The following is a 14,960-nucleotide window of genomic DNA, read 5'->3' as shown; positions in this document are numbered from 1 at the left end:
TTGGTCATTGGCTTGGTCATTGGAGCAGCTATTAAGGAAAATCCCTTCACAAATCTTCTGTGATACCCAGCTAGCCCCAAGAAACTTCTGACCTCAGTTGTATTCCTGGGAGGCTTCTATTCCATCACTGCTTCTATTTTCTTGGGATCCACTCTAATCCCATCAGCTGACACTATGTGTCCAAGGAATGCAATTTCATTTAACTAGAAGTCACACTTTGACAACTTAGCATACAGCTTCTTTTCTCTCAGGGTTTGCAGAACAATCCTCAAATGTTCATCATGTTCTTCCCTGGTCTTGGAATACACCAAAATATCATCAATAAAGACCACTATGAACCAATCTAGGTATGGATGGAAGATACTGCTGATAAGGTCCATGAATGCCGCTGGTGCATTTGTTAGGCCAAAGGGCATCACCAGAAACTCATAATGCCCATACCGAGTCCTGAATGCAGTTTTTGGCACATCTCCATCCTTCAGCCTCAACTGATGATACCCTGATTTGAGATCCATTTTAGAAAATACTCCTGCTCCCTTCAACTGATCAAACAGATCATCAATTCTAGGCAACGGATATTTGTTCTTCATCGCTACTTTATTCAATCGCCAGAATTGATGCACAACCTCAAAGTCCCATCCTTCTTTTTCACAAACAGTACTGGAGCTCCCGATGGTGACAAACTGGGGAGTATGAACCCCTTATCCAGTAACTCCTGTAATTGGATTTTCAGTTTTTCAATTCTGTGGGTGCCATCCTAGAAGGAGCAATAGAGATTGGTGCTATACCCGGCAGTATCTCAATAGCAAATTCGTCTTCCCTTTCTGGTGGCAAGCCAGGCAATTCTTCAAGGAACACATCTGGGAAGTCTTTATCGTGGGTATGTCACACGATCCGCTTAGCCTCGCCTAGTATCCACCACATGTACTAGGTAGGCTTCACACCTTTTCTCATCGCTTTTCTTGCAACTATGGTCGAGATGACATTGACAAGAAATCTGCCCTTTCCCCACAATCAGAATCTCATTACCCTCAGGAGTTTTCAAAGAAATCCTCTTCAGTTTACAATCAACCATTGCCTGATGACATGACAACCAGTCCATTCCCAAAATCACATTAAACTCATGGAAAGGTAACTCAATCAAGTCTGCCGAGAATTCATACCCTTGAATCCTTAACGGGCAACCCTTGTACACTTTGTTCACCACTACACTGTGGCCCAATGGATTAGTGACCAGGATGTCTTGGTCACTCTCGCCCACTAGTATCCCCTTTTCTACGGGTAGGTTGATGCAGATGTATGAATGAGTGGATCCTGGATCCATCAATGCATGTACAGATGTATTGTAGAGGGAGAACGTACTGATGACGTCTGGGGCATCTTCCTCCTCTTGAGCTCTTATGGCATAGGCTCTGGCAGGTGGTCTGCTCTCAAGCCTCTCTGCTGGCTCAGATGTAGGCCTCTGTGATGGTCCCATTGCCTCAGATTTGCCAGATTTCCTACCCCTTTGTGGTGTAGGAGCAGGTCTGTCTGCTTGTATTGGAGCAGTTGTAGTAGTTCTGCATGGATACCTCACCGATGCTCACGACCACACCTTAAGGTGCACCGCCACTCTCCAACACTCCCCCTTATGCCACTTCAGGAAATGTGGACATGCAAAAGATGCTGGGGCTGGTCCCCTAAACCCCGTCCCTGGAGAGCTGCCCACTGATGGTGTGGACTGACCTCTCCAAGGGGTGAACTGTGGGCTGGGCCCCTGAGATTGACCCTGACCTTGTGGTTGACCTGATCTCTGTGCAGGTGGACCTTTGAACTTCGTCCCAGGTGTAGAAGATGAAATAGACTGACCTAGGCCCCTCTTCTGCTGTCTCTCTCTTCTGGTCTGCTCACTTATTCTAACTTTTTTAACTTTTATAGCAGCTTTCACTAACTTGGTGAAGTCTGTGATTCCCAAGGCAGTGATCATGATCTTTATGTTGTCATTTAATCCCTCTTTAAATCTCATACACCTTTCAGCTTCATTAGGGACTATCTCCCTTCTGTAGCGGCTCAGTCTGACAAATTCCTTTTCATACTCGGCCACACACCGCCTCGCCTCAAAGTTAATGAACTCTCTTCTTATCTCTTCCAGGTATACACTACCCACATATTTCTTCTTGAATTCTAAGAGGAAGAAGTCCCAAGTTATTACTTCTGGCTGTACTTTACTGGACACCGTATCCCACCATTCATATGCATCATCTTGCAACAGAGATATAGCAGCTTCTAGGTTTTGCTCTGGAGTGCAGTGGAGTTGTTTTAAAACCCTTCCTGCCTGCTCAACCAATTTTCAGCTGCAATAGAATCATCTTCTCTCTTGCCAAAGAAATACACTACTCCAAATTTTCTCAGTCTTTCCAGGTGTGATTTCTGTTGTCAAGGTGGTGGTGGTGGTGGCATTACCCCAGCCATTTGTCTGAAGAATTCGGCCATTTGCTGGAACATGGCCAGTGGAGGCTAAGTGCTCTCGCTTGAGTCAAGTGAGCAGTTCTCCTACCCCCAATCTCATCTGCTGCAGTTGGAGCATGACTCTCCACTTCCTCCTTAACTGCCCTCTGAGATGAAGGGTCCATATCCTATTTAACAAAGACAATAGATCTGCATTAGTGTCACCTCGACTCTTACAAATGCAATGCATAGTATGGACTCAATCTAGGCCCAGAAACGCCTAAACCGTGCTCTGAAACCACTTAATATGACACCCCTTACCCGTCAACAGTGTAGCCGAGCAAGATATGCCACACAGTGTACCAGAACACCCTATTTTAATTCAATCATTTTTATTCTTCCTAATTTATTTTTTTTTATAGTTATGGAGTACAAATTGTGAAATAGAATTCATTTCAGTCATTTATTGAAATCATAAATTTATTTGAGGTTTCGCAAATTTTATAAAAAATCCGACAAAGTACTGCTAAAAAGGAGAAAATAGCTTCTTCTGAACTGTGAAAAACACTTCCAATATTTTCAATCAATCCCAAACTCCATTTCATCAACAAAATCTCAATATTTTTTTCAACAACATTTCCATTTATCAATCATTCATCTCATATGATAATCATGTAAAAGTCATAAATAAATATTCACTTTTTTCATTCATAAACACAATTTTCACTATTTACATTAATACCAAAATACATTACATAAGTTTCAATTACATATGAGAAAATAAAAGTTAATTACAAAATACACAAAATGAAACCTAGTGTCCTACCAATGCAATCGACGCTGTGAGGTGACACTGACACTATGCAGAGTCAGAAGGTTTCACCCACCGTGGTCTACTGGCTCTGGCCGGTCTCTCTAGAACCTACGCGTGGCAAAAGCAACGCACTAAGCAATAATGCTTAGTGGTGCCAATAATAAAATAAAAAGAAATAACAGAACATAAATATGCAGTGAATGTATTGATGTCTCATTGCAAATAAATTTTCGATAAGTATTTGTAGTCTTACTTATTTTGTACTTGTTATATTCATTATTTCATTAAATTTATCCACTTTCATTTTTGGTTGTCCAAGTAACCTATACTGGACTACTAGACTGGATAAATGGGTAAACTGGCACTAGGTATCAAGTACCTCGTGCTGTCATACCATCGGTCACATATGTGTCTCCTGTGCAGTAATGTACCTAATAAGCTATAATAACATTAGGCACAAGGCCAAGTCTCAACACAATGTCAGAATGGCTAAAAGCCATAAAATCTCAAAATGGCATAATGCCATGTGCAGTACTGCTAACTGAACCCTATTGGTATGCCAACCTATCCAAACCAATCTTGCTAGGTGTACTAGGGCATGTGACACTTTTAAACTTTATAATTCTTGAAATTCAAGTTTAGGTGTAACTATTCATTTCATTAGTCAACTAAAATGTTGACTTTTGCATAGAAAGTAGGTACATTGGTCCTAATACTCTCAACATACCACATTTTGCATTCTAAAGTTGTTGGTATTGGTTGCCAATACCATTTCTAAGCTTAGTGTTAATTATTCACAATTTTCAGATTTCAAGCCTTATATTTACTATTCCATTGGTCATTTGTACAGTAGGAATTTGGCAAAATTGTCTTCACAAAAGTTGTTCCTTATTTTGTCTAGTTATATTTCCTTTTTGAATCACTCCATTTGGAGTTTTGTCGCTCAAGTTATGGCCTAAAAACCATAACTGGCCGGATTGGACAGAATCCAAAATTTCGCAAACCGGTTCTCCTGCATTTGGTACCTTAGTTTGATTGGCAATATGACTAGGTTATGTTCAGAATTTGGATTTTTGTTCCGCATGAAAGTTGTAGGTATATGTCTCAGCTTTCTGCTGGTAAAATTTTAGGTCAATTGGATCTTTCTACACTGAGTTATGACCAAATGAATAAACACTGTTCATTTGATCATTTTGCCCAGGCAGAATGCAAGTCACCCGAATTAGGGTAATTTTTATGCCAACTTGGTTTGGTTTTATGGGTAGGGTTTCTTCACCAAAGTTGTGCCATTATGTGTCTAATTTCATGTCCAATTATCCTTGCACCAATTGAACTTACACAAGCCAAGTTATAGCTTCCTAAACAGGCTGGACTCACATCCAGACCTGTAAGTCACACAAGGTAGCTTAGCCAAACTCAAATCCCAAGCTACAACTCACTTCAATTCTTTATCATACATAGCCAAATGGTCACTAATTGACCTTTTAAACTTTCATTCACCAACACATGAATAGGATCCAATTTTTTGTATCCAAACCCTAGCTTAAATTCAAGGTTCACACAACACATGTCAATTAGGCATACTAATCCATTTTAAATTTATGTCTATACATTAACACCATTTCTAAGCCATTTTAAATCCATCAAAACCATCATCATTATCCCTTCCTTAAGGCTGCCAAATTTCATGGTGTACATACACATAAGTTTTATTTCATTTGACTTAACAGACTAAAATTGGCTGTACCGATTGAAAAAAATTTTTAAGCATTTTCTTGGCATTCTAATGCCATAGGAACCTTAATGACCCTTCTCTGCAGTCCCAAAAATTATTTTATGAATTTTCCCTCAGGTCTAGGGCTCCTAGTTGCGAGAACCGCAACTTCCCACTAGGTTACCCATCGCTAGGGCATCGGCTCATTTAACTTGGTTGTATTTTATTTCTAAAATTATTTCTAAATTTTTCTTATTAATATTTGAGTTAATTATGGTTCCTAACTTTAGTTTAAATATTTTTCCGGACGTTCTAACTGTCCGGACTGACACTGGTCACTGAAACAGTAGAATGTACGGAGTTGCTATAGGGAGGGTGTTACATGATTCTAATGTTAGGCTAGGGTTTGAGGACAAAACATTTTATTGCTCAGATGTGGACTCTGTTCTGCTGATTTCCTGCAACAGGACAGCCACATTCAATAAATCATAACTGCAGCCACAAAACTCGAAATGATGTGATTCTTGAGTCCTTGAAACGCTTATTGAATGCTCTAAAACCTTATAGTTATGGCCAAGAGGTAATTGTGGTAGGTGCTGGGTGATATTTTTACATTTCCTTACTACTATCCTGCATGTACTGGATTCTAGACAGGTTGCACCTTTTTAATTAATTCTACAATTTTTGATCTAATTTTGATGTGATTCCAATTGGATATTGAGTTAGACATATGAAGGTTGAGTTCTGGAAAATATGGTCTTAAAATCTTGTTTCTATAAATTATGGTGATTATTTTTGCACCCTGTTTTTGCATGCTAATTGTGCACTGAGTGCACTATTCATTCTAGTAACATGTCTATTGCATGAGCTGGAAATTTTAGAGGAAAAATGATTAAGCATGCTTTGATTTAATGAAGTTACATATTGAAATTAATAAGGTGGAGGCCCATTTCAGGTCTAGAAATGAGTATAAAAACTGCCCTAGATACGAACTTAACACTTAGCACCTTAAATTATAAGTTAATGGAAAAATAGAGAAATTGAGAACTTAGGGCTTTGAGCAAATTGAGGTTTTGCTCTTATAATGGTGTAGGAACATTTTAATGGTCAATTAGTGACCATTTGTTAAGTTTTAAACTTAATATGAAATGAATTGAGTCATTGAATGTTGGATAGGGTAGCCTGCCTTGTGTGCTACATTCTAAACTCTTGGAGTCCAGTGTGTTTGGAGAGCCTTAATTGAACTTGTGTTGCTCCAATTGGTGCAAGGCCAATTGGAGGTGAAACTAGATACATAATGCCACAACTTTATTGAAGGAATCCTACCCAGAAAACCAACCTAAGTGGCCCTAAAAATTGACCTAATCCGGGTGGCCAATATGTTGTCCCTGGAAAATGAGCAAATGAATAGTATTCATTCATTTGGTCATAACTCTATGTAGAAAAGTCCAATTGACCTGAATTTTGTATCGATAGAAATATGAGACATAGCCCTACAACTTTCATGAAGAAAACAAACCCAAATCTTGACCATAACATGTCCAAACAAACCCACTTGCAGTCAATGTACAAAAATTACAGAATTGATTCTGCCTGCAAATTTTGGAAAACTACAATCAAAGCGCTTATGGTATTTAGGTCATAACTTGAGCTACAAAACTCTAAATGGGGTGATTCAAAAGTGAAATGTAACTAGACACAATAAGGAACAACTTTGATGAAGAACATTTGGCCAAATTCTCACTGTAGAATGGTGTAATGGAATAGTGATCTCTAGCATTAAAAACTGAAATTTCTTATTTATTCTCCATTGGTTAGAAGCAATAATTGGCAACTAATGCCAACACTTTTGGGAACCAAAATGTGGTAAATCTATGTGATTAAAACTCATGTGACTATTATATGTGAGAAAGTCAATATTTTGACTTAAATGACCAAATGAATAGTAACCTTACATGTTAAGTACAAATATTCAAGAAATAACTTTGTATTATGCCCTAGCAGCCCTAATGTGATTGGTTTGGATAGGTTGGCATGCCAGTAGGGTTCTGATAGCAGTACTGCGTATGATGTATGACTCCATGCCATTCTGTGATATGATAGCCTATGGCTATACTGATTATGATGTCATACTTGGCTTTATGCCTTATTGCTTTTATGGCTTATTAGCCATTTTATTTGCACACTGGGAGACACATTGTGACCGATGGTGTGACGGCCCGAGGTACCTAGTACCCAATGCTAATTTACCCGTTTATCCAGTGCAATCAATTTGTATAGGTTACTTGGGCATGGAAAAGTATAAATGTAATTGAATTGATTATTAAAGGAAGTAAGGAAATTAAATATCAAGATAAAGAACAAGAATGATTACAGTAATAAAAAGAGGCTCAAAATCATCAAGAAAACGATTAATAAAATGCTAGAAAGAATTGAAATGAACTAGACTGTTGATAAAAAAAAAGTTATCTATTATTGAATGCACTGGGAACTTTAATTATTTTAAAATAATTTAAGATAACTTAGAAGGTTTTGAATTAAAGGATACAAAAAGATTAATAATAGAAATATAACTTAAATAAATGTTACAAATTTACCTTTCATAATAATATTAAGTTAAGAATAATGCTATTAGAATATTAGTATATTGTATATTCTTACTGTAACCTTATGAATTAAGCACCTCTTAAGAGGATTAAGTTAGGGAAAAAAAAAAGGGATATTATATGTTAGCAACCTTATTGAAGCATAATTAGATCTAAATTATCTGAACCATGTTTTATTTCCATCTGTATTTTATATATTATTTTCTTGTTATATTATTGCACCACTAAGCAGTAATGCTTAGCGCGATGGATTGTTTCCTCACGCAGGTATTGAAGGTAAAGCCCAGCGAATATTAAACAGAGATTTTGGAGTTCTGATCTACAGAAGTGTCTGAAGTATTCACGATTGTCACCTCCTCAGCAATGCATGTAAATAGGGCCCATATAGGTCATAATTTGTATGTTGTATAAAATGCTCAGTTATAATATTGTAATGTAAATTATGAAAATGTAATTAATAGGTATGTGATGTAAATTAATAAATCGATTAATTCATATGTGATTAAATTATATATCATGCAAATTAATGAAGATTGAAAATTCTCATATATGAGTTGAGCATGAATGGGAATGGATATAAAAGAAATTGTATGGATTTGAATATAAAATTTAAATACATAGATGATGCATGAAATGATGAGACTATTATTTTAAAATAATATGTTGAATTTCAAACAGGTGAATAGTGAAACACATCAAACGATAACAAAATAGGGGAAACTCCGTTAGTTTCTCCGTAGAAAAATAATTTATATTAAAAGATAATAACTTGAAAATGATTAAAGGAATAAAGTAAGATAAGGTAGGGTGCTCCGGCACCAAGTGTGACATGCCTTGCTTAACTATACTATAGACGGGTGAGGGGTGTCACATTTATTGATATCAGAGCACGGTTTAGGCATTCCTAGGCATCGATAGATAGAATAAGATCATGTGCATAACATGCATAGCATTCATATAGTCGAGGTGGCACTAATGCAGATCCGTTTGCTCTGGTAAGGTGAAGAAATAAGGAAGTAGCAGCTCCTTGACTATTTACACCGAGTAAATTTCGAGGACAAAATTTTTGTTAGAGGGGAAGAATTGTAACACCCTCACTGTAGCAATTCCATACATTCTACTATTCTGGTGATCGATGTCGGTTTGGACAGCTAGAATGTCTGGAAAAATATCTATACTAGAGTGAGGAGTCATAAATAACTCAAATAATGGTAAAAAAAATTTAGGAAAAAGATTTTAGAAATAAAATACAATCAAGTTAAATGAGCTAGTGCCCTAGGATTGGGTTACCCAGTGGGAACTTGCGGTCCTCGCAGCTAGAGCCCTAAACCTGAGAGAAAATTCATAAAATAATTTTTGAGACTCCAGAGAAGAGTCATTGAGGTTTCGATGGCATTAGAATGCCATGAAAATGCTTAGAAAAATTTTTAGATCGGTACAGGCGATTTTGGCTCAATAAGCCAAACGGAGGGCATTTTGGTCATTTCGTCTTCAGAGATGATTTTTGGCCAACTTTTCCAGTTAAATAAATAATTATTATGACATAAAATGTGAATAAATATTGCTAAAAATTTAATTGAAAATGAGTAAAAAAGAAAAGCAAAGAAAAATGAAAGAAATTGGGAATTATGACATCACATGATGTCATTAAAATGCCCCCACCCAATCACCTTGCAACAAGCCACTAAAACCCAATTAAAAAGAGATTAATTAGAAACAAATAAGCTCATCTTCTTCATTTGGTTCATGTTAGCAGAACCACCTCTTGAGCTTTCCTCCATGGATGCTTTTTGAAGCTCCAATTTCCCATCAAAATCATTCATATTTTCTCAATCATCAAAGACAAAAACTTGATTTTTGACCTAGCTTGAGAGATTAGAAGCAAAAGGGAGTGACTAGCTGGATTTTCAACCAAGGTTAGTGCTTTAACTTATGTTTATTTCCATTTTTTGTGGAAGAAATTAGTAAATCCTACAACTAAGTGCCATAGGAACTTGTAGATGAGTGAAAATCTGGAATCTGTACAGTATATGCATGAATAGTAAATTTTAAAAAATTCATAACTGGAGTTAGGAATCTCAGATGAGGGTGATTTTTTTTTCAAAAGAAACCTTAAGGAATGTTTTAAAACTTTGTAGTTTTATGTCAGACCTGATTCTAATGTTAGGTTAGGGTTTGAGGACAAAACATTTTATTGCTCAGATATGGACTTTGTTCTGCTGATTTCTTACAACAGGATAGCCACCTTCAATAAATCATAACTGGAGCCACAAAACTCGAAATGATGTGATTCTTGAGTCCTTGAAATGCTTATTGAATGCTCTAAAACCTTGTAGTTATGGCTAAGAGCTAATTGTGGTAGCTACTGGGTGATATTTTTACATTTCCTTACTACTATCCTACACGTACTGGATTCTAGACAGGTTGCACCTTTTTAATTAGTTCTGCAATTTCCGATCTGATTTTGATGTGATTCCAATTGGATATTGAGTTAGACATATGAAGGTTGAGTTCTAGAAAATATGGTCTTGAAATCTTGTTTCTATAAATTATGGTGATTATTTTTGCACCCTGTTTTTGCATGCTCATTGTGCACTAAGTGCACTACTCATTCTAGTAACATGTCTATTGCATGAGCTAGAAATTTTAGAGGAAAAATGATTAAGCATGCTTTGATTTAATGAAGTTACATGTAGAAATTATTAAGGGGAGGCTCATTTCAGGTCTAAAAATGAGTATAGAAACTGCCCTTGATATGAACTTAACACTTAGCACATTAAATTGTAAGTTAATGGAAGAATAGAGAAATTGAGAACTTAGGGTTTTGAGCAAATTGAGGTTTTGTGTCACACCCTACTCCTCCATAAGATGTAACATGATCCCATAGTACACCTAATGAATTACCGTACTTCGCCTACCGATAACCCATTAAATATACTACAAGGATTTTAAAATAATTTTTGTGAAATTAAATAGCAGTGGGAACGTTGAATATTTCTTAAAAAGCCTTTAAGTGAAATTTTGGCCATGGATATAATCATCGATTAAAATCTGGTGTTACAAATTTATTTTTTTTATAAAATTTCAGCAGAGTGCCTTCTGTACTTTGAGAAAATAGTTCTTCAAACTTAAAAAGGAAAACTCCCAACATATTTTCTCAAAGACAACTCCAATAAACTTCATTTCATCTCACAATTTAATCTTAATAATCAAATCAATTCATGTTCAAACCAACCTCATCATAAAAGAAACATTTCATTGATTACAAGACTCAAAAATTAATATTATAAAACTATACATGTAAATGAAATCTCAAATTTACATTACAATGATTTGCATTTAATTACATACGAAAATATTTTACAAGAGTTTTTATACAACTGCTCAAGTAATTAACATATATATATTTACATGCATACATCAAACCTATGTACATGGGTATACCTATGATATACCTGGAGCTGATTTGAATGTGTCTTCAAGGAAGCTTCATCAACTGTTCTATGCTCTTTTCATCTGCGACAGTATACAAAGCTATCGCTGAGTGGTGAACTCAGTGGTGCACAACTATAATTTAAAACATAGTACAATATACATTGACAAAATTATAACAATTAATTTGAAAGTCTCGAAATTCAATAAAATTCTAATTGTAACGACCCAGCCCAGCCGATTGTATTATTCGCTTTATCATTTTCAGGGCTTTTTGGAGGGCTTTTGGCTAAACTCCCCAAAAAAACTTTTCATTTTTCGTTCGCTTTCCCGCCCCATTTCCCGGCCAGATTCGCGTCATCGGGGGCGCGGGGCGGCGCTGCCGCGTCGCGTCGCCGCGCGCCGCCGCCGCCCGCCGGCCACGGTGTGCAACGGCAAGGGGAACGCCCAAAACGGAATGGGCGGATCGGGTCATATAATGGGCGAAAATGACCTCCAAAGGACGCCTCGTAAAGCTCCCAACAATACCGAACCGACCGGGCGGGCTGGCGGGGGGGGTTGGTCGGGCTGGCCGCCAAGGCCGGGTGGAGCTCGTGGTGGTGGCGGTTGCCCCCAGTGGGTTGGTGGGGGACGCGCGGGGACGATCCGGATCGGCCGCCGGCGCCCGCAGCCGGCCGCCATCAGCGGAAGAGAAGGGGGGGGGGGCCCCACGGGCCAGGGCGCGGGTGGAATGGGGCGCGCAAGCGGGAGCGACAAAAAGGCACAACAGGGGCACCCACACCAACATGGTGGGCCAAGGCTGGGGGTGCCACCAGGGGTACAGAGCACGGACGGTCGGTCCGGTGCGTGGTGTGTGCGAGTGCCGCGACGGGGGGGGTGGGGGGGCGGTGCGTGGAATGGGGTGGGGCCCGCCGGCGACGCCAACGGCCCGCGCGTCAGGGAAGCGGGAAGCCCAACCCAGGAGGGGCGGGGGGGGGGGGCAAAGGGGCCAGGGAAAAGGTCCAAAGGGGGCCAAACCAAGCAGGGGACAACAAGGGACAAGGCCACCTGCCGGCGACAAAGGGGGGAGACGGTACAGTGGGGGTGATTGTGGGGGGTGGGTACTGGAGCCCACCGCAGGTGGGGTGGTAGTGGCGGCGAGGGGTGTGGGTACGAGTGGGTGGTAGCGCCCGCGGGCCCGCGACGCGACGCTACCCGAATCAATCGGGAAGGGGGAGAAGGGCCACGGGGAGGCCCCAGGGGGGGCGGACCTCGGGTGAGCCTAAACTGGCAAAACGGACACAAAAGGCCCAACACCGGGTCAAACAAAAACAGCGGACCTAAAAGTCAAAATCTTCATTACCAATAATATAAATCATTGGTTAAAATGACTTTGAGCAAGAAATTTAATTTATCACATCACAACTGGACATTTACTATTCAAAAACCATTCTTTATCTCACTAACTATGCAAGACTAATGCAAAAGGGCTATCTCTGAGGTGATTCTAACTTCCTATGGTCGGGGAGGTCGAATCGGATTCTAACTCCCTATGGTCGGGGAGGTTGAATCATCGTGCACATTACACACCACAATAATGAAACTTTTGAAAGGGCCATAACAAAAAAAACTTAGATCTAACCGCTAATAAGAGGAGAATCTAAGCCAGTGCACGTACCATGGTAATCAAAATAAAGCTAACTCCATTTTCTTCTCAACAAATAAAAGAGATGGGTAATATCCTAGTCAAGCATCTATAGTGAGATATAAAACAATATCATAAATCTCTTTGTCCTTTTTGTGAGCATAAATCACAGCACAATTCGATTCAAAGTCAATTCCAATATCCAATAATTTTTATGCTCATCACAATTCAAAACATAAATTGGTATTTTTCCATGCAAATCGCCCATCACAATTCAAAATATATTTGATCACAATTTTTGAAAAAATAATTTATTCAATCCACAATAATGCTTAATACTTGTTGAAATACCATTTCTCAAAGCTAAATTCATACATACTATAATAGTTTCAATAATCATTGAATTAAATCCAATACTTGATCAACATAACACATAAGGAAAATACGTCATTTAGTCATATGACATTTTCAGACAAAATCAATTAAAAACTAGTTGTACACAAACCTCTAATGAGTTGCCTCTTGGCCTTGACTCAGTGGGTCTTTTCCCTTCCCAGTGTCTTTTCTAACTGAAACACACAATTTAAAGTATTTCAGTACTCATTTAAATTGTTTCTAATAATAAGGTTCAATAATTAAATTTTATTAACACTATTCATTTCAGTAGTCAACATATAATGTTGACCTTTAATGCACACTAGGTAAAGTAGTTTTAGTGTCACTAATATGTTCCATTTTTCATTCCTCGCACGTTGACATATTTTGCCAATTTCATTTCAAAGCTTATTGAACTTTATTGCAATTATTCAGATTTCATGGCAAATGTTTACTATCTAATGGACCAAGCTACAGTGTAAATTTAGCATACTTCTCTTCATTAAATTGTTTCTCATTGTGTCTTCTTTAATTTCCTTTTTGAATCACTCCATTTGGAGTTGTATAGCTCAAGTTATGGTCAATTAACCATAACTAGGTCAAATATAAATTTTAGTTTCCTTTTTAGGCATTTTCGGTTCTAAATTTACTAATTTATTTGGACTATTTGTAACCACATTAAGATTTAGCATTCTTCATAAGTATTGTTGCTTTATGTCTTAGGGACAACCAAAAATTTTGCTTACTATTTTTCAAGTCTTATAGATTTCTTTATAGACAAATTGTTCACTTGGACTCAAAGGTCCTATATTGGCATGGTCCTCAATTAGGTCAATGGCTTTGACTTTAAATTTTGACCTTATACATTTAAAATTTGAGGAAGTTTTCTAAAACAAAGTTTTAGGTCTCTTTTTTAGTTTTCCAGATTGGTATGGCTCATTAAAATTGGACACTTGTTGTGGGAGATATGCTTATTTGAGTTTTCTGGATTTTATGGTCAAATGTGCCAATTCTAGATTTAGTGTGCCAAATTAATCAAGTTAATTGACCTAGTTTTCTTGATTTATGTGTTTTGGTCAAATTACCAATATTGTAGATCTATGTCTTATTGCAATTTTGGGACTGACTTCATGTCATTTGGAGTTCTATGGACCAAGTTTTGGTCATTTTACTATTGCTGGTCAAGTTGCACTTATATTGCAAAGTTTAGGTCATTTTTAGGTCAAAGTCAATTCAGCTAGTTTTTATAACCCAACTTTGGCGATTATTTTGACTTGGTAATTGGCATTTCTGGGCTTGGTCTTCACTAAAGTTGTAGCCCTATGTCTAAGCTTTCCAACGGTATAAATTTTAGGTCATTTGGACTAGTTTTGAGTGAGTTATGGCCAAAAAACTGACTACTATTCATATGGTCAAATTCTGGGTTTCTAAAGTTGCCATTCCGGATTTGGTCTCTTATAAGGTAAATTTCTAGGCAAAATTTTGGCATGACCTCTACATAAACATTGGGCTATTTTATGTCTAGTTTTGTCTCCAATTGGCTTCAAACCAATTGGGGTTACAATTTTCCACTTATGGCTTAAAATGTATACTGCCTTTAAACAATCTAAATCTGCATTGAAGATTGGCACTTCTAATATTTACCATTCACAATTCAATTTGGTCAAAGGACCAACAACAACTCAATTTGGTAATTTGTCCAGCAACAACTTAGTTTAATGAAATAAAATGTCCAACAATACTCAATTCACTTAAACATCCAGCAGCTATTCTATTTAAATAAATATCCATTACACTCAATTCTATGAAATCAATATCCAACTCCTATAGAAAACTTCAAACCCTAATCCATTGATCAAAAGCACTAATGTACATTTCATTAAATCATAATCAACATTAATATACATGAAATTAAAGCTCTCTTACATACACCAAAACTACCCAATTATACATTTTCTTTAATCTTCC

General features: G+C 37.7%; 1 protein-coding gene across 1 annotated transcript; it reads left to right on the top strand.

Moving 5' to 3' along the window:
- Positions 1-11,481: 11,481 nt before the first annotated feature.
- LOC131181356 (glycine-rich cell wall structural protein 1.8-like) lies at positions 11,482-12,159 on the top strand. Its single transcript, XM_058149403.1, has one exon. It carries the CDS (start codon positions 11,482-11,484, stop codon positions 12,157-12,159), a length of 678 nt encoding a protein of 225 aa, XP_058005386.1.
- The last annotated feature ends 2,801 nt before the right edge of the window (positions 12,160-14,960 follow it).

Source organism: Hevea brasiliensis, chromosome 7, assembly GCF_030052815.1.
Source record: "Hevea brasiliensis isolate MT/VB/25A 57/8 chromosome 7, ASM3005281v1, whole genome shotgun sequence".
NCBI classification, from domain to species: Eukaryota; Viridiplantae; Streptophyta; class Magnoliopsida; order Malpighiales; family Euphorbiaceae; genus Hevea; species Hevea brasiliensis.
Note: the sequence above shows the minus strand (reverse complement) of the source record. Positions and strands in the feature narration are given on the sequence as shown.

Coding starts and splice junctions, on each gene's coding strand:
- LOC131181356 (XM_058149403.1), top strand. CDS start 11,482: ATGACCTCCAAAGGACGCCTCGTAAAGCTCCCAACAATACCGAACCGA.